Source organism: Aulonocara stuartgranti (assembly GCF_965226115.1).
Source record: "Aulonocara stuartgranti genome assembly, chromosome: 6".
NCBI lineage: Eukaryota > Metazoa > Chordata > Actinopteri > Cichliformes > Cichlidae > Aulonocara > Aulonocara stuartgranti.
In genome coordinates, this window is record NC_138944.1 from 11,064,535 (window position 1) to 11,088,872 (window position 24,338).

The 24,338-nt window shown below is 37.2% G+C and overlaps 1 protein-coding gene across 1 annotated transcript; it reads left to right on the top strand.

The window, feature by feature from the left end:
• The first annotated feature begins 230 nt into the window (after nt 1–230).
• Nucleotides 231–23,002, top strand: LOC309708467 (complement C3-like). Its single transcript, XM_082536544.1, has 43 exons — nt 231–344; nt 1,711–1,906; nt 2,117–2,279; nt 2,851–2,945; nt 3,096–3,184; nt 3,440–3,522; nt 3,634–3,721; nt 3,834–3,939; nt 4,092–4,212; nt 4,464–4,579; nt 4,722–4,868; nt 5,833–5,932; nt 6,072–6,166; nt 6,290–6,481; nt 6,604–6,759; nt 7,920–8,049; nt 8,292–8,360; nt 10,269–10,466; nt 10,560–10,680; nt 10,765–10,853; nt 10,944–11,083; nt 12,053–12,265; nt 13,521–13,584; nt 13,672–13,761; nt 13,908–14,114; nt 14,264–14,339; nt 14,489–14,648; nt 14,815–14,910; nt 15,143–15,293; nt 17,537–17,622; nt 18,047–18,124; nt 18,236–18,391; nt 18,680–18,742; nt 18,866–18,947; nt 19,066–19,114; nt 19,228–19,318; nt 19,411–19,500; nt 19,597–19,699; nt 20,770–20,859; nt 21,739–21,831; nt 21,921–22,008; nt 22,436–22,576; nt 22,772–23,002. The coding sequence occupies exons 1-43, from the start codon at nt 271–273 to the stop codon at nt 22,911–22,913; spliced, it is 4,977 nt and encodes a 1,658-aa protein (XP_082392670.1). The 5' UTR covers nt 231–270; the 3' UTR covers nt 22,914–23,002.
• Nucleotides 23,003–24,338: the final 1,336 nt, after the last annotated feature.

A 24,338-nucleotide genomic window follows, 5' to 3' on the forward strand; every position in this document is an offset into this window, starting at 1 on the left:
TGAACTAATTACTAAACTGCATGGTAAGACATTATTTAAACATGTAAACCTTTATTGATTTTCCAGTGTTTACTTGTTTCTTTAGAGAAGAGATAATATGTATCAGGACTAAACTGTTTCCCAACCTGCTGCTGGGAAATTGTGTGTACATGTGTTTGGAAAGAGGATGAATAGACATTTTGTGGGAGTGCACTAGGCGGGAGGTTAGTGAATAAAAGAAGGATGCTGCACGGCCACGGTTTACTTTAGCAGCAGAAAAGGGTCGGGATAATGAGGAGAACTCTGCTGCTGCTGGCCTCTCTGGCCTTTGCTTCTCTCACTTCTGTGGCTGATGGAGCTCCATTGTAAGTAGACCTGCTGTACTTTTACACATTCCCAGTGAGGTTGAATTAATTCATGCAAAACAAAGCCAATGTCATTATCTTGGATGTGTGCAGAAGGTTTAATTGCATTGAATTGAATTGAATTGAATTGAATTGAATTGAATTTTTGCATGAATATATTATTTTATTTTGCATAGTTTCACATTCTTTTTTAAGCAAGAAGGCATGGGTGGTATTTGAAGGAAAAGGAATGAGGAAAAACTTATGGAAAAAAATATTAATGAAACCACAGTCCAACTAACTTTATTGCTAACTTTATTTTATTTGTTATTTTGTGTAATGAGAAGCTGCAGCCAGGTCTGCAGCTTATGTAACATAAGTCAAGGTAATCTGGTATTTAAAGTGATGCCAAGAAGTTGTCCTAAACTTTGTCCAGAGTTTGCACAGTGGTGCATTACGCCAGACAAAGCAAATAGAATCCAGAAGCATGATGAAAAGATGTATTGATTTAGTTTTGGACTTTATTCAAGATAATCAATAGATCACTGATTGTGTTTAAAGTCCAGCACATAGCTCATAACCAATCGGAATTTACCCAAAAAACGAACCTTTCCATGGGTTAAAACATCTGATGTTTATAATGACAATCTCTTTATGTTGTCACTGTGGCTCCTTTTCAAGCAACCAGTCATATATTATAGGGAAAAGAACTGTCATTATGATAAAGAAAGAACAACATCAAAGAACAGCATCTAAAGTGTTTTAAACATTGTGAAAGGGTATATTCTAACTCAAGACATGATCTTCTCATGTTAAACAGACCTTAAAGAGGATTACAAAATCTACAATAACTTTATGATATAAAATGGTTTATATTGTCTATGAATAATAATGATGAATCAACAAACTGGCATCAGGCTGCACTGCAATATATAGAGAGTATTCAAAAATGTGAGCTCAGACTTTAGCAAAGAAGCACAAAGATAGCATTTGTCAACCTGGGAATTAAGAATTCCTATGTAACACTCTTACTGAATACTGGCTATTTCCACTTCCTCAAAACCTTGAAAAATATTTTTTAAAAACCCACAAATTAAAAAATAATAATTAAGGGTCACATGGGAAAACAGCCGGTAAATACTTTTTTTTGAAAGTATTTGTTCATAAAACCTTTATACAATAAATAAATAGATAAAAATAATAATTCATTTTTAATTTTTAATTAAAAATAATTATTTCAGCAATTATTAACATGTTTTTCATAGTGTCTAAAATGAACATATAACATAATAAATAAATAATTTATTCTTTAGTCAATAACAGCGTGTGTTTATCTACACAGAGACTAAAATCATTAACATCTTTCTATGTTACCACCACTCTGCAGGCAAGTGATGTCTGCCCCAAACTTGTTGCGGGTGGGAACTGCAGAAAACATCTTTGTGGAGTGTCAAGACTGCACTGGAGGAGACGTTAGGGTTGAAATCAATGTGATGAACCATCCAACCAAAACTAAAAGGCTGGCAACAACATCTGTGACCCTCAACAATGCAAATAACTTTCAGCAGCTTGGGAAAGTAACGGTAAGTTGAATTATTTGTTTACTGCATATAGAATAGAATAGAATTCAACTTTATTGTCATTGCACATGCACAGGTACAGGGCAACGAAATGCAGTTTCCATCCATCCAGAAGTGCTTATGTGACTATCATTGTTATTTCTATTACATTGAAATTCAATTATCATTGAATATGCCATCCAAGTCTTTATAGACTTTTCATACTGGTTTCAGATCCCTGCAGGAGACTTCAGTAAAGATCCCAACGCGAAGCAGTACGTGTACCTACAGGCTCAGTTCCCCGACCGCCTCCTGGAGAAAGTCGTCATGGTTTCCTTCCAGTCAGGTTACATCTTCATTCAGACAGACAAGACCCTTTATACACCAAACAGCAAAGGTGAGTCTACCGCTACCTCATGACTGAGAAACAGCACACACAAGGGTAGTTCTGTGGTGACCCACTAGAGGGCTCCACTCAAACCCAAGCTTAGAGGAGGGGTTTTTGTTGTGTTTGGGTGCGATGTGCTCAGTTGATGTATGGAGGTGAATAAAGCTGGAATGGAAAACTAGAGCTCCCATGTCGTGTGTTCCATGCTTCCATAGTTCTACCTTTATTTTATTTAATACTGATTCAATATTTTTTCAGGGCCATTCAATAAACTTAATGAAACATGGTGCTGCTCCAATAATTTAGAGTTTGTTACAGTAATTATGTGACTATGGCATCACTTTTCACAAATTAGAAAGCTGTTTTGTGTAGTCCATGCAGTCCCATTGAAAAAGGTTAGAACATCTGATAATTTTTTTCAGTGAAGATTTGAAAGGAAAAAAGTCATATATTTCCCTCGGTTTGATTAAGAAATATTTTAAATTTAAATTAGAAAACCAAACTTCTTTATTAAATATTCCTCCCAACATGTATACATCACTGCCCGAGCAGCAAAAATAACATCTTCTCTTCCCTTCAGTTCATTTCAGGATGTTTGCACTGACACCCCAGATGGAGCCTGTAGAGAGAGATGAAGCAGCCCAATCTGATGCTTCCATTGCCATTGAGTTTGTGGTATTGTGTTTTATTCTTCATGGGCTCAGAATTGAAAGTGACATTTTGCAATCAGCCGTAGCAAAACAACGAAAACACAAACTTTTTTTATTAGATTTTTTAAATATTTTCATTTATATCTTAGTTTTGAAAATTTATGTTTTTCCACAGACACCTGAAGGCATTGTTTTACCACTTGACCCAGTCTCTCTAAAATCAGGTATTCATTCTGGAGATTTCCAGCTTGGTGAAATTGTTAGGTGAGTACTATTATTATTATTATTATTATATTTATTATTATTATTATTATTGCTAATAATAATAATAATAATAATAATAATAATAATGTGAATCCTGTGTGTAGAATATACTCTGCAGTCTAATTAATGTGTTACCTTCAGTTTTACAAATTCTTGAATTATTTGTTTGATTAATATCTGTCTCTCTCTCTCTCTCTCTCTCTGTGTGTGTGTGTGTGTGTGTGTGTGTGTGTGTGTGTGTGTGTGTGTGTTTAGTACTGGATTGTGGAAAGTGGTGGCAAAATTCCAGAGCAACCCACAGCAAATCTATTCTGCAGAATTTGAGGTCAAAGAGTATGGTGAGCATCCCATTATCTGTACAGTACCTGCACAACATTTCTTTACTGTTTTTAAATGTGCCATACAAATAGCAATTTGAACTTGACAAAGAAAATATTTTAATCTTGCAGTTCTTCCCAGTTTTGAGGTGAAACTGACACCATTAACACAGTTCTTCCACGTGAACAGCAGAGATTTCACCGTCAGAATCAAAGCTACGTATGTAATTGTTTTGTGGATTTAAGTAGTATATATGTGATCATTTATTGTTACATTTTGACCTGGGTTCGAACTGGTTGTTCACAAGCACAATTTTATTTCATGGTTTAAGGTATCTGTTTGGTCAGGAGGTGGATGGAACAGCCTATGTGGTATTTGGGGTCATCAAAAAGGACCAAAGTAAGCAGAGTTTTCCAGACTCTCTTCAGAGAGTGCCGGTGAGCCCATATTTATACTTAAGATTTAGCCTTTCCATATAAAGCAATGCTGACATAAGAGTTTAAATACCTCCTACTATTCAGAAACTGTATTATTGTGCTATAACTGCGGAACATATCTTTACATGAACATCTTTATGTTTCTGAATTAGATTGAAAATGGTGAAGGAGAGGTGACACTGAGGAGGGAAGACATAACAAAAGTTGAGAGGGACATCAACAGCCTTGTAGGGGGCGCCATATTTGTATCTGTCAGTGTGCTGACAGAAAGTGGTAAGAAAGAAAGCCCATCTTTTTGGTCAGATTTTCCTATATGTTAATTTCAATGGTCCATCAGCTTTAGAGATAGTATATGAGTATCAACAAAACAAAAAAAATTAAATAAAAAAACCCCATCTGTGTCAGAAATGAGAAATTACTGTTTTTTGTTTTTATTTTCGGTGAAAACAAAGTGAGTAATAGAAAAACAAATGAATTCTGACAAGTTTTTGTGTGTATAATTATTTTCTTGTACCCTGTCACAGGTAGTGAAATGGTGGAGGCCGAGCTGAGAGGTATCCAGATTGTTACATCACCCTATACGATCCACTTTAAAAGAACTCCAAAATATTTCAAGCCAGGAATGTCCTTCGATGTTTCGGTAAAGCACTAATTTACATTTACATAGTCTGATATAATATTACACTTTGAAATCATAATTTTGATATGTCAGTTGTGGTATTTGAAGAAATTATAATTGCTTTAAAAAGTGTTATGATTCAGTTTCTTTTTTCTGATGTCAGATTGAAGTTTTAAATCCTGATGAAACACCAGCAGAAAACGTTCCAGTAGTGATTAATCCTGGGGCAGTCAGGGGACTCACTGCAGCTAACGGCATGGCTCGGCTCACCATCAATACAGAAGGAAATGCAGCCGAGCTGAGAATCAATGTAAGTTTTTTTAAGTTTTCAAAAAGCTTATAACCCCCCCCCCCCCCCCCCCCCCAAAAAAAATAACAGAGTATTCCAAAAAAGACAACAAACAAACAAACAACAACAGCACCACCAATAATCTTACAGCACAAATATATATATGTATATATATAGATATCTATATATAGATATAACCTTATGTCTGTTTTTAATATTTGCTCCCTAACAGGTGGGCCAATATAAACAAAACTTTGCATAAACATCAGAATTAGAATCAAAATTACATTTATTGCCAAGTTTGTTCACAAACAAGGAATTTGTCTCAGTGTCTTGCTGCAAGAAATATCATCCAACACCAATTATTACCATCTGTATGTTTAAAAAAAACTAAACAAACATTTGTTATATATCCATTTGTTATATTTATTATATGTTCATCATCCCTCTGCGGATGGATTGCTTTACACGTCACATTCAGTGTACATTGCATGTGCATAACCTAACTGTCACAAAAACGACCCATTTTGCTACTTCCACTACTATTACTTTTACTACTAGTACTATTACTTCAACTCAAACTACTACTACTACTACTAATAATAATAATAATAATTACAATAATGACAACATTAAAAATGACTTAATATAATAATAATAATGTAATAATAAAAATAATGTAATAATAATAATAGGGCAGCACAGTGGCTGCCAGAATGCTATTTTGGATTGTTCTGGCCCACTTTAACGCTTGCTCACACAAATGCTGCCCTCAAGCAATAAAGATCATTTTCAACCCCATTTTACAATAACATAGAAAGAGATTATCACTTGCTTATCACTTAATTTAACTTGTTGCTCATTGGTTATGTATGCTGGGCTTTAATTACAGGTCCTGACTGATCCTTGCACAGTTACACATGAAAGCACATGAATGTTTGTCTTATGCTTAGTATGGCTTATGTGTGTGTGTCTTTAATTACAGGCAGTGACCGATGACAACATTCTTACACCTGATAAACAAGCAAGAGCAGAGATGACAGCAAGACCGTACCAGAGCAAGACCAGGACTTTTATCCACATAGGTGAGAAAAATCTTGAAGAAGCATTGCATCAAGTAAAAGAATAAAGATTGTTACTGTAGGTAGAAGTGGAAGTATACTGTGTGAAACAGGCACTAAAAGATGTGTTCAAACTATAACATTTATTGAAACATATTTGCAGGTGTGGACGCAGCTGAGCTGAAAATATCAGACAATCTAAAAATCAACCTCAATCTCAACCAGCAGCCAAATCAAAATCATGATATCACATATCTGGTGAGAGACGTATTCATTTGTTTTTGTATATATAGCTATTTTTTCTGTGATGCAACGACTGGTCATAGTACATACATGTGAGCTTAAGGTGTTAGGTATTAATGTGTAAATGTGTTTCCCCAGATCCAGAGCAGAGGTCAGCTAGTGAAATACGGCCGTTATAAGACAAGAGGCCAAGTACTGATTTCCCTGATACAACCAATCACCAAAGAAATGCTGCCATCGTTCCGCATCATAGCATACTATCATACAAGTTCAAATGAAGTGGTATCAGACTCTGTTTGGGTGGATGTAAAAGACACCTGCATGGGCACTGTAAGAGACTCAAGAGCTGTGAAAGAGTGAATCTTTACAGCCAAAATGCACAAATGTTACTCATTTCTACAGTAGTACTTATTTTTTTAACATATACAAATTTGCATGTCACCCTCACTTAGCTGAAACTGGAATCCTCACGACCTGCTCCAGCCTATGAGCCTCGCAAGATGTTTGGTCTGAAAGTCACAGGAAATCCAGAGGCCACAGTGGGACTGGTTGCAGTTGACAAAGGTGTCTACGTCCTAAACAACAAGCACCGCCTGACACAGAAAAAGGTCATTTCTCGATTTTTTGCTTTTTATATTTTATAAATTGTTTAGCTTCAGTAAACAAATTGCACATATTGGATTTTGTATTAATTTACATATTGCATACTGTTGAGAAATCAGTTTTACCCCGGTTCTTTTATTCGTCGAAACTTCCAGAGACGGCACCGGAACTCAGTAGTCATTTCACAAAACCTTTATTCACCTTTATTCATCTTCATTTAAGCATGCACTTCTAGAAGGGAAGACGAGGCCGGTTTCCCTCTCCAAATCTTCACCCCTTTGTTAGTTACAGCCAGCTTTATAGAAGTGACCCCATCATAAAACCCCCTACGGTGTGCTGCAAACTCTGTCTGTGTCTATGTGCACGAGCACATGAATGCCTACATGTGCGTTCCCTCGTGTCTATGTGAGTGCTCGTGTGTGACTGTGTGCGCATACCTGTATGTATGTGTGTGCACATGAGTGAGTGTGCGTGTGGATGTGTGTGCGTGACAGTTAAAACACTGTGGGTGTAGGTAACTCCCTAGAGGTCATAAAACCCCTCTCCCTTACAGACCACAGGTATCCAGTTACAATGTTGAGACCCCCACCCATACATCCTCTGGGGAATTTCCACTCAGCATTAACTCTTCTCTGTTTTACTTTCACAGCTCAAGTGGGGGAGGGGTACCCTACAATCTACTCCTAAGTTCACAACACAATCAGCCTTTATTATATTGAGGGCAGTGTCAGTGTCTCTACAACAGTTCTACGTTCTATGATAACACATTTCTAAACTCTAAATCAGCTAAATATTCTACAATACATACCAAAACCTGAAACTTGTTATGCTGTTAAAGCATGCTAACCTGTGCCTCAGAACAACTATGCATTAGCTGGGGCACACGACAGGTGGCCCGTAGGTCCCCAGTTTTATTTGTTGCTCTGAGTGTGTGTTCATATGAGATTATTGTGAGATTATTGATTATTGTGAGTCTAAAATTTGAAAACAATTAAAATGTGACAGTGAATTCAATGTCATAATATAATCTTTAAGATGTCAATAAGACATTTTTTATTTTTTAGCCCATTTGTTTTTATAGATTTGTGAGCCATATTCGAGTCCTCTTATTGTACGTTTACTGTTCAATTTACATTCTTGTATGTTTTTGTACTTTAACCTGTAGGTGTGGGACATAGTAGAGCAGTATGACACAGGCTGCACACCTGGTGGAGGAAAGGACAGTATGGGTGTCTTCTTTGATGCTGGGCTATTGTTTGAGTCCAACACTGATGCAAAGACCACATATAGACAAGGTGACAATACTTTTCTTTCGGCTTCATTGCTAAACCCTTGAAGAATGTTGGGTTTTCTGCTTCATCACAAACATATTAATAAAGTTGAAATATTATACTTAAAAAAAGGATTATTTCTATCATGTTTGAACAGTCCAACAACAAAGATTGTGTTATATTCTTTCTATTTTAGTAACATAAAAACCAAATTCAGATTCAGGCTTGTTTGATATGGTATATTTTGTCTGTGTCTCATTTTACAGAAATTAAATGCCAGCCTGCAAACAGAAAGAAACGCAACGCTGCTGTAATGGATGTCAGAAGCAGCTTATGTAAGTATATAAATATTAGGGGTGCAACGATACACAAAATTCACGGTTTGGTTCGGTTCGATACTTTGGTGTCACGGTTCGATATTTTTTCGATACAAAAAAAATGTTCATGCCTTTTTAATTTGTCATTTATTAAAATTATAAATATATATTTTAACTCAAAAGTACAGTTTTTAAATTTAACCCTAACCCTTGTGCGTGTTTTTTATTTTGACAGCGAATGCGCACCTGCGGACCACTTATGTGCAGCCCTGGTTATTTAGCTCGTCATATTGCAGCCACAGAAATTCTTTTGTCCATGAAACCATAAAACTGCACTTTCTTTTTGCCTTATAGTCTGATTTGTCATAACTTCTCCGTTTTGTGGTAAGCTTTTCTTTGGCTGTCACTGCTTCACCCTGACCTGTCTTATTTGGCTCAGCAGAACTGAAATATATATCTGTCTGTGAAGGTTCTCAGTCATCCAGGTCATCGTAGTCAAATATAAATCCTGCTGCTTTTACACACGCACTCACATAAGCTCAGCGATTCTCTGCGCGATCAACCTCTCACATGTTTAAGCTTGCTGCGGGAGATTTCACTTGTCATGTTTGCATAGTAAGCTAACGATTAATAAGACGATGTCAGAGGAATTGGTGCGCAAATTATCATCACTCACAGATCAGTGCTGTCGCTCTCTATACACAGTTCGCACGATTGCAAAGTGAAAGCAAAAAAACAAGCGCAAATTCAAACGCGACTTCAATATGTCACATATTGACAGTGGCTCACCGATGCCAATGACATAATTACCCAGCTACATTTCTGAAAGAATGCAAAAGCATTGACATATATTTTTCCTTCCTACAATAGCCCGACGGGCAGGGCAGAGATAGATTTTGGTAGCCCGACTGAAAAAATCGCTAGCTCCGGGACGTCGGGCTAGTGATATTGCGAGCCCTGTATCTGATTGAGGAATCATGCATCTTTGGAAAAGAGAGTTTATTACAGAGAAATGTCTCTTTCCAAAATAAAAGCTATACTATCCGCTTCTTCTGGGCTATATTCTCAGCAGCATAAGGAGAATCATGTGCTAACAGCTGTCTAAATGACTCGGCTAAAGTTAGTAACATGCTTGTTGTTTTTGTCTTTGCACTAGGATGATGTCGGCGTAAATGTGCAGTCATATTCGTTGTGTTCCCACTAGTGCTTTCAGGTTAATCTCGTTGAAATGACCTTAACACCACAACACGGCAAATCTCCGTTAACGAGCTACCGCCGATCGCCCCGTGCATGGGGCTAGACGGCCAACACGTTAACGAGCTAACTGCGCTAACACACTAGTTCCCACCCATGTAATTGAGCATTGCATGGCACATCCAACATACTGTTTTACTTTAGTCCATGACTCGCTTACCTTCAGGGTCATACGTCACATGAAAACCAAAATAATTCCAAACGCCAGATCTGAATGAGGGTGGGGGAGGTGCCCTGCGCTCTTCCTTCTGACTATGCTGTCTGTGTTGAGCGCTCAGTGGATCTGCGCTCGACAGTGCAGCCTAGGCAGAGTAGTCGAACGCAGATTCACTGAGCGCTCAACACAGACAGCATCGTCAGAAGGAAAGTTGATAAAATAAATTACAAATGTTGTATTGTTCAATACATATGCGTACCGAACCGAAAGCACTGTATCGAACGGTTCAATATCGATACGAATATCGTTGCACCCCTAATAAGTATATATATATATATATATATATATATATATATATACAACAGACAAAAAGAAAAATAAAACATTTATTTTATGCTTTTGACTTCATTAAAATATTTTCTTTTTACAAAAAGACATATTTAAAAATATATGTTTGGAACTTTACAGTGAATCACAGTTCTCATGCTTTCTTCCACAACCGTCTCTGTTTTCAGTAAAAAATTATACAGACCCAGTAGAAACTGAGTGTTGTCTGGATGGCATGAAGGAAACCCCCCTTTCATACACCTGTGAGGTCCGCAGCGAGTACATTGTTGATGGTCAAGGCTGCCGTGATGCTTTCCTGCGCTGCTGCAAGGCAGTGGAAACTCTTCGAGCAGAGAAGAGGGAGGAAGACCTCAAACTGGCTCGCAGTAAGAGATGGAAACAAAATGGGAAGGGGTTATCTCATTCATACTACCTGTCATAAAATTCACAAAATTATATCATTTTTAAACAAAATCCAGGTGAAGGAGAAGACAACAGTTTCATGGACAGCAATGAAATTGTTACTCGCACCAAGTTCCCAGAAAGTTGGCTCTGGTCTGATATCAAATTGCCTCCTTGCCCTAGAAACACACCTAACTGGTGAGTCACAGTAAATCACAAACACATACAAATGAAGTTACATCTTAACATCTCTCAGACTGTAAACATTTTTCTCTGTTTCAGTGACACCACATCATTTGTGAAAAATGTTCCTTTGCAAGATTCAATCACAACCTGGCAGTTCACCGGCATCAGTCTGTCAAGAACTCACGGTGAGGACTCGGTGACTAAAATATGGCTTTTTTTGGCCTTCCCTTTACTTTTTTTAAAAATGTCATTATTTTCTGCATATTTTCTTTAAGGAATCTGTGTGGGTGATCCATTTGAGGTCATTGTCAAGAAGGATTTCTTCATTGATCTCAGGCTGCCTTATTCTGCTGTCCGTGGAGAGCAGATAGAAATTAAAGCAATCCTCCACAACTACAGCCCTGATCGAATCACTGTAAGTACAGAACCACAGTAATTACTGGACTGAAACACAGTGGTGTCCAAAAGTGTCGTCTTGTGCAGTTTATTATGTGCATTTTCATGTTGTGTTCTCAAAATCCTTTGAAAAAAAGAGAACTGATTATTAAAGAGATTATTTTAACAAAGCTTAGAAATTTAGTGCGTGTTAACCATAGTCTGCTCATTTTATGTAAAAATGTAGTTTGTTGTTGTTTTGGTTCATGAGCTTGAATTTTTTTAATTTGTGTGTTATATATAAGTGTAGACTTGTATATAGTTAAACATTATATAATGCTGAATTTTGAATATTGATTTATAAATAATAGAATTTCAATCAAGGGGGTAGGAACAGAAAAAGTGTAAGTTTCATCCTACTCCTTTTCGAGCATAAACATTGTGTAGACAAGATATATATATTGATAGATATTCACAAAAAGTTAATGTCATTAAGTTTTTCTTTTCTCTTGTTATTTTAGTCATAATTACATGTTCAAAGTAAAACGATTCTATCTATCTATCTAGGCTTATCATATATTACTAAAATTGAAGAGTACGATCCCTTTTTCTGGTGGTGGTCAGAGGGCCCGGTGGCCCCAGTGTCCGGCAGCCTCGCCTCTGTCAGTGCGCCCCAGGGCAGCTGTGGCTACAATGTAGCTTGCCGTCACCAGTGTGTGAATGTGTGTGTGAATGGGTGAATGACTGAATGTAGTGTAAAGCGCTTTGGGGTCCTTAGGGACTGAGTAAAGCGCTATACAAATGCAGGCCATTTACCATTTACCATTTTTCATGTTGAGTTTATTACCTTCGTTTTCTGTAAATAAGGAGTAACTGAAATTGCCGAAAGTTAAAGGAATGCTCAAAAAAATCTCCGTATTTCATCAGGATCTTTGTATTGTTCCAGTTTGAAACACCACATGATCAGTCTCTTCTCCAACTTTGTCATTGCTGTTTTTCTTTTATAAAGGTACGCATTGATTTGACTGAGGAGGAGCACGTGTGCAGTTCAGCTTCCAAACGTGGTAGGTATCGCCAGGAGGTCACTGTTGGGCCCGAGACCACACGATCTGTCCCCTTCGTCATTATTCCCATGAAGGAGGGAGAACGGCGCATTGAGGTTAAAGCAGCTGTTAAGGACTCATTTCTCAATGATGGCATCATGAAGATGTTGCGGGTGGTGGTAAGAAAACCAATGTTTGCTATTTGGATGCCCAAAAATGTGTTCAATATCACTTTCTTATTAAATAAAACAAAAACCAAAAAATGTCTTATCTGAATGTGAACAGGCCTTTCAAAATTGTAGTAAAGGTAGTAATAAAATAATTTGAAAGTTATTGTTTGTTGAGGTTTAGGCACAAAAAGGAACAGACAGAAACAACAACTGGAGTCTGGCTCAATCCCAGACCAAACATCAGACTGATAATTTTGTACACTAATAATATGTGTTGATCTTTTGTTCTAATCACTACATGATTATTACTGCCAAAAAATTTCCCTTAACAATCTCAGAAATCATCAAAAATATTATCAATAATCATACTGGTCAAATGCATTTTTAGTTCATTGCTTGTTTTGTGTCTATTTTGTAAAAGGGATTTTATTTAAAATGTGACTTAGGTCAAGTTAGAAAAACTATGTGATTTGAATTAAAATAACAGGTTAATATGGTTAATGTTGCAGGAAGTCTGTCACCTTGGTTAAAGTTACACGGGAACAATATTTAATAATTACGTATAGTTAAAAATAGATAATGATGTTGTTGAAATTTAAATAGACCTGACAGTTCAAGCTAAGTCAGACATCTAAAGCTTTACAGATGGCCAAAATGTTGCAACCAGACAGTTAAGTGAAGGATTTTCAAAACATCAACACTTAGTTAACAGTGTTGAGGATCCTGCCACTTAACCACATCATGCCAGATATCACAGAATTGTCTTGAGAATTTTTGTAATGTTCATAAAACGACACGTCAAAAATATTGTCATCTTGAAAATAGTTTCAGCTTCATACCAATATTGATGATGTTATATTTTATATTATGTTATATTTTATATATTGTAAGGAAAAATACTCTGTGCATAACATAACATTGTAAACCACCACAGTCACTTAATTATTATCTGCCTCTCAGCAGCACACTTTCAGTATCTATTGCAACTACAAAGTACGCATTTTATAGCTGCAATAGTAAGTTGACTACTAACATCATTTGCATTTTTGCTGCTGTGGCTACTTCTCTCACACATCGAGAGAGGTTCACTTCACACAACAAGAATACAAAGTTAAACTGAGTTTAGTCATAAAGGCTGCAGTTAGGCTTAGAAGGACAAACTGTGGAGGACTTAATTTAATTATGGATTTATTTCCTGTTTTGTAGCTACTGCACTTTTCTTTGCTAAAATAATGATGACTTCCAATGTTTGTCTGTTTTCCAGCCTGAGGGCGTACTGGTTAAACATCCAAAGATTGTGACTTTAGATCCTGTTAAGAAAGGAGAAAGTGAGTTTATCTATTAAAAAGCTAGATTCTAATTATTCAGTCACACACTGATTTTCACCTTAATAAAACCTTTTTTTCTCTGTTTAGATGGTGTACAGAACGAAGTTCTTAACAGTGGAATTAAAAGGAAAGATTTGGTTCCAAACACACCTACTAGCACACAGATCTCTGTGACAGGTGAGAAATATTTAATATTTATGCAGTTTATGTGATTCAGTGGCTATATCACCCTGAAGCTTCTATTATATATTGTTATTGTTGACATTCGGGACTGACTACCTTAATGGGTGTTGTGAACCTTTTTTGTATGTGTATGCATGCAGGGAGAGAACAAGTATCTCAGCTGGTGGAGAATGCCATTGGCGGCAACTCAATGGGTACTCTAATCAGACAACCCTCGGGCTGTGGAGAGCAGAACATGATCTCAATGACCCTGCCTCTTATTGCAACCTTGTATTTGGATAAAACCAACCAATGGGAAACTGTGGGCTTTCAGAAACGTAATGAAGCTCTCCAACATATAAAAACTGGTAGGCTCTCACAGATGTACATAAATTCTTTGGTAACACAATAAACACACAAAGCTCCTCAAAATTGTTTCTAATTGATAAGAGTCAGATGCAAGTTGAATAGCAGTGAAGTAAAAAGATTGTTTTATTTCTTTAATTGTTTCATCAAGGTTACACAAACGAGTTGGCCTTCCGTAAAAATGATGGATCGTTTGCTGCATTTGTTTCTCGCCCAGCTAGCACCTGGTGAGGCACCCACAAACATCCATGCATACATACACAAAATACATAATATTTTGCACATGCTGCTTTAATTTCTGATTTTGCAAAGCCAATTTATAGTAAGGGCAAATAAATTATATTAAGCTATTGTATCCCCTCTTCCTGTCTATAAGGCTGACTGCCTATGTTGCCAAGGTGTTTGCAATGGCCCATCATCTGGTTGCAATACAAGATAATGTAATCTGTGATGCTGTCAAGTACCTTATTCTCAGAGGACAACAACCTGATGGTGTTTTCAAAGAATTTACAGCTGTAATCCACGGAGAGATGAATGTGAGTGCACTGATTTCATTAACACCAGTTCTTCATCTATACTTAAAATACAAAATAACTTATAACTAAATGAGAAACCAGTTATACAACTGCCAATCAGCTTTTATAAATATTAAAAAAAAGTTCTGTTAGAAATAATAATAATATGTTTGTGCTTCATCTGTAGGGTGATGTGGCCGGCTTAGATTCAGACGCCTCCATGACAGCTTTCTGCCTCATTGCAATGCAAGAGTCACGCTCAATATGTTCCGACACTGTCAATGTGAGTATTTCACCTGCAAACATTGTTGTTACAAAGTATCTAAAATAATCAAACGGTGATACTTTCTATTGCACTTGCATTGAAGATTTAAACCACAGACCAGCAAAAACAGACAGAATTTAATTAATTTCACCAACATGTTCTGTAGGCTCACAAAAGGATGAAGAACATTATGTTCCGTTTTCCTGTCACTCATTATCTTCCTTTCTTTTTCCTTTTTTCATCTGCCCAGAGTCTCCCAGGCAGTATAGACAAAGCAGTGGCCTACCTGGAGAGGCGCCTGCCCAGCCTCACCAACCCTTATGCTGTGGCCATGACATCATATGCACTGGCTAATGAAAACAAATTGAACAAAGAGATCCTATTCAAGTTTGTTTCCCCAGGTATGTTCACACACACACACACACACACACACACACACACACACACACACACACACACACACACACACGCATGCACAATCACACACACACACACACGCATGCACAATCACACACACACACACACGCATGCACGATCACACACACACACACACACACACACATACACACCGCACATGTTTGCACAATCAGTTAAATGTAACTATGATTATTACAGTCTCAGTGAATTCCAAAAACCAGTGAAAAAGAAAACTGTACTGCAAAAATATATTCTTGAGGATTTTTTCAGTGCTTTTCAGTTGCTACCCTGTTCTTCTCTCATACATACAGGACATAACCATAGGCTAAAATACAAAAAAAAAATTTGTCATTAATGGTTGGTAATGGTGCAAATGGACTCAAGATGTGGAACTCAGAACAGGTCCAGCAATAGTGCTTTTATTTACAGTAAAGTTACAAAAAATGACAACAGAAGGAATTGTGAGCTATTGTGTCCAGGTTTGCAATATTTACAGATCCACAGAAACTCTACAGGGAAAACTCTCTGTCTTAAAAACTCACTGAGACACAGCCAGGATTCCTGCGCAGAGATGAGAAAAATGTGAGGTGACAACAATAGACAGAACATAAAAACTTCATATATGTGCCGACAACACTAACTCTTTGCTGTTCAACAATCAGGCCTGAAATATGGGTATTCCTCTAGCTTAAATCGCAGACAGAACAGCTGATTACCAACAGAAGAGTTTGGAAACTCCAGATTTGCTGACACCAGAGGTGGGGAACTTTTTGGATTCATTTCTAAGTCGAACATGTTTCGTAGATACCCTGCCAAACCCTCTGGCCTTCCAGATGCACTAAAGGTGGTGCAGATGCTGCTGCACGTGGACAGAACACTTACCTTTAGTTGCCAGAAACAGGGGAGGTTGTTAGCCCAGCAACGCCTCAAATGTCAGCCAAGTGGGAGCCTAGTAGCCAATGACGTCATAGTGTTGTGGGCTTACTTGATTCAGGTTAGCTGCGTGCTCCACCTGGACTAATTTGTGTAGTGGAGAGCTGCTTCCAAATCCTGGTTGCCTTATTTGGTCAGCACACTAGTCTGCAGAAAGAAGGAAGTCAGAGGGAAGACTAACCCAGGCACAAAACTCTCTCCAGGCATAGGATATTTAATTGGGCCCCTTATTATGTCTTGAGAGATCCCATGCAGACGAAACGCATGATTCACCAAATCTGTGATGTCTCTAACTAAAAGGGCAATTTTGAGAGAGCAGCAAAATGTACAGACCTTGAAAAACGGTCAAGGATGGTGAGAATGACAGTGTTACCTGCAGTTGAAAAGAGTCCAATGCAAAGTCAAATGCAATGTGGGACCAAGGGCATCCTGGTATTGTTAGTGAATGCAGCAGACTAACTTGAGGGGTGTGAGAGGTTTTCCTTTGAGCACAAGTGGAGAGGGCAGACACATGCTCCAAAACCCTTATTCAGACTTGGCCACCAAAAGAAACACTGGAGAAAAGTTAATGTTCAATGGTCAATGTGGTGAAAGTAAAAGTATATCTTTATGGAAAATTTCTGAAATTTTGTGATAAACCTGCAGAATAGAGGATAATTCAAGTGGTTCGGAGGATACAGAGATGTTAACTGGTTTTCTGGGAGATGTGGCTGATTTTAGACAGAGGTGATAGCCATTGTTCTGCCACAAATGAGGGAATTCGTCTAGCTTGAATAGAAAGCCGATCATCTGAAGACTACCACGAGGTGATTGTTTTAACTCTTGGTGTTCGGACATGAGATGCGGGAAATGGAGGAAGGACCTTCCCTTGGAACAGAAGGTGTGGTTAGAGGGACACACAGTGAACACACACACACACTGACAGAGGGAGATGAGCGAGAGAGAGTTGAGGAGAGACAGACAGAAGTGGGTGAAAAGCACTGAAGACTGGAAGACCATGACTTTTGTTATTCATGAATTTTAAAATTTACTATTTTATAAAATATCTGAAAAAATCTCATCAATTTTCTTGTGTTCCTGAAAATTTTACTTATTGAATATTATTGATTCATTTCTGACTTCTCAGTAAAATCCAGTGTGCCTACTCGAATTTGGGTATATATTTATCAATTTACTTTTATCTAATGAATACCAGTATTTTTTTTAACTTGAAAAAAGTTTTTACATTTTTTCTAAAATATTTCTGTTTTATATTATAGTAATAAAAATGTACTTGTGTGACTGTGTCTGTCAGAGCTATCTCACTGGCCTGTACCTAGAGGCCGTATTTACACTTTGGAAACCACAGCTTATGCTCTTCTTGCTCTTGTCAAGTCTCAGGTGAGCATGTCCAAATTATATCATCCATCTGTCATTCATGTGTCTCTAAAATATTATAGGTTTTGGACACAAAATCATTGAAAATTTACTTTACAGTATTTAAATACCATTGCTGACCATTCCAGAGTTACCATTTATTTAACTGTGAAATTCCAGCTCAATGAAGATAATTTCTACATTTATTTTTATGTTGTGTTATTATTGTGTGCAAATACAAATTAAAACAAATAAGACATTGCTTTGTACAGAGTCGTTATGAACTATGAAAAACATTGCATTTTCTTTCATTAGGCAAGTTTCTGGACTGGATTTGAATTATACCCAAATAAAAAGCAGATTAGAAAGCCTTCAAAGTACCTTTGAAAAATGTTTTTCCATAATTTATTTTAACACTCTACTCCTGTCCTTTGCTGTTTTAATAAAGAACTTTGAAGATGCCAGACCTGTTGTGAGATGGTTCAACGCACAACAGAAGGTGGGCGGAGGCTATGGATCAACTCAGGTAACACAAAACTTCCTGTCAATCAAGATATCATAGGCAGATATTTTATACATATTATCCCACCTTATAACCTTTGCCTTTCTTTATCTCCCCCACTTTTCTTCTCTCCAGGCTACTATAATGGTCTATCAAGCTGTAGCAGAGTACTGGATCAACGCTAACGAACCACAGTACGATCTGAATGTGGACATCAAGTTGCCAGGAAGGTCGGCACCTGAAAAGTACAATTTCAATCAGAACAACCACTATGCCACAAGAACGTCTAAGGTGAGAAGAAGCAACACAAACACAGTCACCATGTAGCACAATTTGTCAGTCTGAAAACATGTCCTCTAGCAGTAAATAAATCTCAGTACTGCTAGTGTTTCTGTCTTTTTGGCAATCCATCTCACCACTCTGCAAGCTTTTTGGTCTATTTCCTTTTTTCCTGTCTAACAGACATTCAATGCAATTTAAATTCAGTCGGTGGGAGCAAAGTGAGCTTATCTCTGTTTTTTTTTTCTCATAATATGTACAAACACATCTTTGTGTGTTTGTACATATTAATCCCAACAGATTAACGATATAAACCAGGACATCACAGTGACTGCTAGGGGAACAGGAGAAGCAACAGTGACAGTAAGTTATCTGTTAGTTGATCATTTCAGAATCCTAGACAAGGCTTTTTAAACCTTAAAAGAACAGTATTACAAAGACTTATTTATCACACAATATAAAAACACACTTTTTCTGATGCAACAGTTGGTATCACTGTATTACGCTAAGCCCAAAGAACGGGAGAGTGACTGCCAGAATTTTACCCTCAAAGTGGATCTCGTAGAAGGTACTTTGATGTCCTTTATCTCCTCTTTTTATTTTACTTATCTCATTAAATCTGTTTGCTTCAGTTTATGGCATTTTATTTGTTTGTGCTCATTTTTTCTTTTTCCTTATTCTTTCAGAAAAATCAAATGCAGATGAAAAGATATACAAACTTAGGATAGAGGTCATGTAAGTACAATATAAACTACACTTTAGAAATAGTTTTGGCTTAATAGGATTTTTTTGTTCCCGTCCATTTAACTCTGCTGTCATTTGAATCATTCTTATCATTCTCTCTACAGGTATAAGAACAGGGATCGTGATGCAGGCATGTCAATCTTGGATATTGGCTTACTAACTGGTTTTGCTGTTGAAACAAAAGACCTGGATTTGGTAAGAAGTTATGGTAATGTTATGTGGTTACAGTTAACCAAAATAATAAGACCTCTTAATGTTTAAAATTTGGCCTTTTTGTGTGTCTCTAGTTGTCTAGAGGACGTGGCCGCACCATATCAAAATATGAGATGAACAAAGCCCTGTCAGAAAGAGGCTCACTCATCATTTACTTGGACAAGGTTGGAAATCACTCCAATCGTTCTTCTTATCCCCCTTTTTTCCACTTTGCCTGGGTTTTTATTTATGCTTTTCCCTGTCTATATTTCAATTCCCAGGTTTCTCACACACGACCAGAGGAAATTGCTTTTAGAATCAAACAGGAAATGCCAGTGGGCGTCTTACAACCCGCATCTGTATCTCTCTATGAATACTATGAACGTAAGTCTCATAAACATGTTACCTTTGTTATTCTTCAGGTGTTCCAATCACTTCCATGGCTACAGGTGTATAAAAAAAGCGCCTAGACATGCAAACTGCTTCTGCAAAGATTTGTGAAAGAATGGGTCGCTCTCAGAAGCTCAGTGATTTCCAGCCTCTTACTGTGATCGGATAACACCTGTGCAACAAGTCCAGTCATGAGATTTCCTCAAATATTACTAAATATTCCACAATCCACTGTTAATGCTATTATAACAAAGTGACAGTGATGAGGAACAACTGCAACTCAGCCATTAAGTGGTAGGTCATATAAAATCACAGAGTGTGGTCAGCAGATGCTGAAGCACACAGAGGTTGCTAACTTTCTGCAGAATCAATAGCTACAGATCTCCTAACTTCATGTGGCCCTCAGATTAGCAAGCACAGAACATAGAGAGTTTCATGGAATGTCAGGAACTCGGCTTGGCCCCTTATTTCCAGTTAAAGAAAATCTTAATGCTTCAGCATACCAAGATATTTGGACAATTTCACCATCCCAACTTCGTGGAAACAGTTTGGGGATGGTCTCTTCCTGTTCCAACATGATTGTGCACCAATGCACAAAGTATGGTCCATAAAGATATAGATGAGCAAATTTGGTTAGGAAGAACTTTACTATCTTGCAACAGTCTTCACCCCAATAGAACAGGTTTGGGATGAATTAAAATTGGAGAGTGTAAACTAGGCCTTTTTGCTTAATATTGGTGTCTGACCTCACAAATGCACTTTGGGAAGAATGATCAAAAAATCCTATAAACACACTCCTGAACCTTGTGGAAAGCATCCCAGAAGAGTTGAAGCTGTTATTGCTGCAAAGGTTGTGCTGACATCATATTAAACCCTATGGATTAAGAATGGGATGTCAGTCAAGTTAATTTCTGTGTGAAGGGAGAAGAGCAAAATACTTTTGGCAGTGTAATGTAAATAGGCACACTATGCCATTTTATTCGATCATTTTCATATACATTGTTATATCTACCATAACTGTCACAAAATAACAGTCAAATACTTGTTTTTTTCCCTCAATGCAGAAACACGCTGCGTGAAATTCTACCATCCAGAGAGGGAAGCTGGAAAACTACTGCAGCTCTGTAGAGATAACATATGCACATGTGCTGAAGGTAAACACAATTATATATATAATCATATAAATCTGATTAAATAAGCTTATTTTAAAACTGTAATTAAAAGGTTTTCATGTATTTTTATATTAACTTTAAATGGTACAGAAAACACCAGTAGAAGTGTTATTAAAGTAAAGGTTTTATTTTAAAAGTCAAATTTTGAGCAAAAATCAGAATCAGAATTGCGTTTATCGGCCATTTATATGCACATATACATAAGGGCTGCCACAAATGATTATTTTGATAGTCAACTAGTCACTGATTATTTTTGCGATTACTTGACTAATCAGATCAAGCGTGATGCAAGCGTGAGAAAAACTGATTCATGCAACTAGACAAAGAGCACAAGCACACAGCAAATCTACAACAGGATAGTTTGGACTAATGTCCAGACCCCAACCCATTTGAAATGCTGTAGCAAGAATATGATAGACTTACACATGGGCAAACTTAAAATTCTTGAAACAAAGTGAGACACGGATTTTAGAGAAAACAATTACTTATTACTGCTAAAGGTGATTCTGCAAGCTTTTGAATCATTGGGTATACTTTCACACTGCAGTATTCTGGCCTGTGAAAGCACATTTGTTTTTCATAACTAGCTAGGGTGCTATTAGTAACTTTAGATGTATGCACAAATCTACAATTATAAAATCTGAAAGATGCCTATTTTGGCAAATGTGATTTAAAATTTGTTTTGCAGTAAATAATCAAAGGTTTATGTTAGAGACTGTAGTCACAACACTCAGAGCAGGAATTAAATGCTTACTGATATATTTGTTGTGTAGTTGACCTTCATATACCTGCAGTCACCTATCAACACACATGTATACATCAGCTTTGCATTTTTACCCTGTCCCTATTGTGTACTTACAGAGAACTGCAGTATGCAGAAGAAGGAAAAAATCCCCAATGATGACCGCCAAGCTAAGATTTGTGAAAGTACAGAGACCAGCAAAGTAGACTTTGGTAAACAAACATAAATGGGTTACATTTAGTTTTATTTAATAGGATATAGTAATGCAAAAAGCTAAAAACTATACTTTGGCTGCCCACAGCTTACAAAGTACTGGTTGAAGAGATTGTAGAAGAGTTATCCACAGACAGTCACAAAGTCAAAGTGCTGGACCCCATCAAAGAAGGCAAGTAGCTACGTCCTTTAAACGTCTATTTTAAGAGAAATTACTAGTTGTTGTTTTTTGTGGCATTAAGATAGCAGTGATGGTTATTTTCTATTATAGCCACAAAAAAATAGGCAATTTGAAGGACAAATCGAGCATTTTATAAAACTGCTGCATGCTTTTGTACTAAGAGGTACATTTAGTGGTTGACACCATTTGCTATCAGTAAGCCAGATTAGCTTGTCTTGCTGATACCCATTTTCTAATTTAACATTTAATACTCAGCACAAGCATATTGCCAAAACACTTATATTACACATAAGACACTATTATGACGATACAACTAGGAATGTATATGGACACAGCAGCACTGTGTTTAACTATAACTTGAGCAACACATTCAGTCATTCATAAATCACTGCTCTCAACTGTCATATCTTAATTACAGGGAGTCTTGATGTTGGTCCACTGAATAAACAGCGCATATTTCTCAGTTATCAACACTGCAGAGAAGCTTTAAGTCTGGAACAAGGAAAAACCTACCTTCTCATGGGCTCAGATAAAGATATTCACAGAGATGACAAAAAAGATACGTAAGTATATTGTTTGTCTGGCTGTGCTTGTGTGTGGTGTATATTTAAACTAATCTCAGAGTTCTATTCATTAATCATACCTTCAGTGAATAAATGTAATTTTCTTGAACTGTGTATATTTATCACAGTTGTTTTATTCTGTATTTTGCTGATTGGTCACACAAACACCATTTTTCTTTCAATTGTTCTTTTCAGATTCGAGTACGTAATTGGTGAGAGAACCTGGGTTGAGTATTGGCCTACAGCAGAAGAGTGTCAGACTGACAAATACCGGGATACCTGCTTGGGCTTGGAGGAGATGGTCAATCAGTACTCACTCTTTAGCTGCATCGGCTAGTAAAACAAAACAAAACAAATCTAATTTTGTTATTCTGCTGTTTTTACAATTTTCTGTAAAACAGAAACCAATATAACATAAGGGTTTCACCATTTCACTGCAGTGATTAAAATGTATTCAAATGGGGTACTGGCTCTTAGTGTCTTTTGTTAAGTTTATGGTGGTTGAAAAATTTCTCGCATTTCTAATACATTTGAAATGTAACAAGCACAACGAAGAATAAAACTTTTGAAATAATAATAGTAATTTTAAATGCTGCGTAAGTAATTGTAAATTGTGTATCACTTTTTAACACCTTATATTTTAGAAATAGAAATAATTACACTGTAGTTACAGTTAAAGAGTGAATAAGTAATTCTAAGTAGTACCTAAATTCTGAATATTTTTAACAAAAAGGGGACACAAATTATGCTGGATGTAATTTTGTAATTTTAGGCTGTAAGCATAATTCTTTTGGTAATTTTGTGGAAAAACAAACAGTATTTATCCATATTACATTTTAAGAACACTGTATTTAGGGTGGCTGTAACTCAGGATGTTGAGCAGGACATCCAGTAAGTGGAGGTTTGTTGGTTGTCTCCAATGCATCCATCAGAGTATGAATATGTGTGGATGTTTAATAGAATGGGTGTGAATGACTGAATGAGTCATGCTGTTTGAAGCACTGGCAGTATTCAGATTCATTTTCAGTAAATTTACTTTTTTGGGCCATATTAGTGGTCGACACCCCACTGTGATAAGGCAAGCAGAAATTATAGCCACAAACAAAAACATCATATGCCCTCTACAAAGTGTGCAGTGGTGGTCCTAGCCTGTTTGGCGCCCTGGGCGAACACTCCCTCTGGCGCCCCCCCCCCCCCCCTCAACACACACACACACACACACACACACACACAATCAATCAATCAAAGCTTTATTCGTCACATGCAGGTTGCCCTGCAGTGAAATGGGACCCCCCCCGACTTTACACATACAGTGGGGCAAAAAAGTATTTAGTCAGCCACCGATTGTGCAAGTTCCCCCACTTAAAATGATGACAGAGGTCAGTAATTTGCACCAGAGGTACACTTCAACTGTGAGAGACAGAATGTGAAAAAAAAATCCATGAATTCACATGGTAGGATTTGTAAAGAATTTATTCGTAAATTAGGGTGGAAAATAAGTATTTGGTCACCTCAAACAAGGAAAATCTCTGGCTCTCACAGACCTGTAACGTCTTCTGTAAGAAGCTTTTCTGTCCCCCACTCGTTACCTGTATGAATGGCACCTGTTTGAACTCATCATCTGTATAAAAGACACCTGTCCACAGCCTCAAACAGTCAGACTCCAAACTCCGCCATGGCCAAGACCAAAGAGCTTTCGAAGGACACCAGGAAAAGTATTGTAGACCTGCACCAGACTGGGAAGAGTGAATCTACAATAGGC

Bases quoted from the DNA above. Each gene is read 5' to 3' on its own strand.
- LOC309708467 (XM_082536544.1), top strand. From the start codon at position 271: ATGAGGAGAACTCTGCTGCTGCTGGCCTCTCTGGCCTTTGCTTCTCTC. The intron at 19,115-19,227 runs GTAAGTACAATA...TTCTCTCTACAG, and splicing joins AAACTTAGGATAGAGGTCAT to GTATAAGAACAGGGATCGTG. The intron at 19,501-19,596 runs GTTGGAAATCAC...TTCAATTCCCAG, and splicing joins TCATCATTTACTTGGACAAG to GTTTCTCACACACGACCAGA.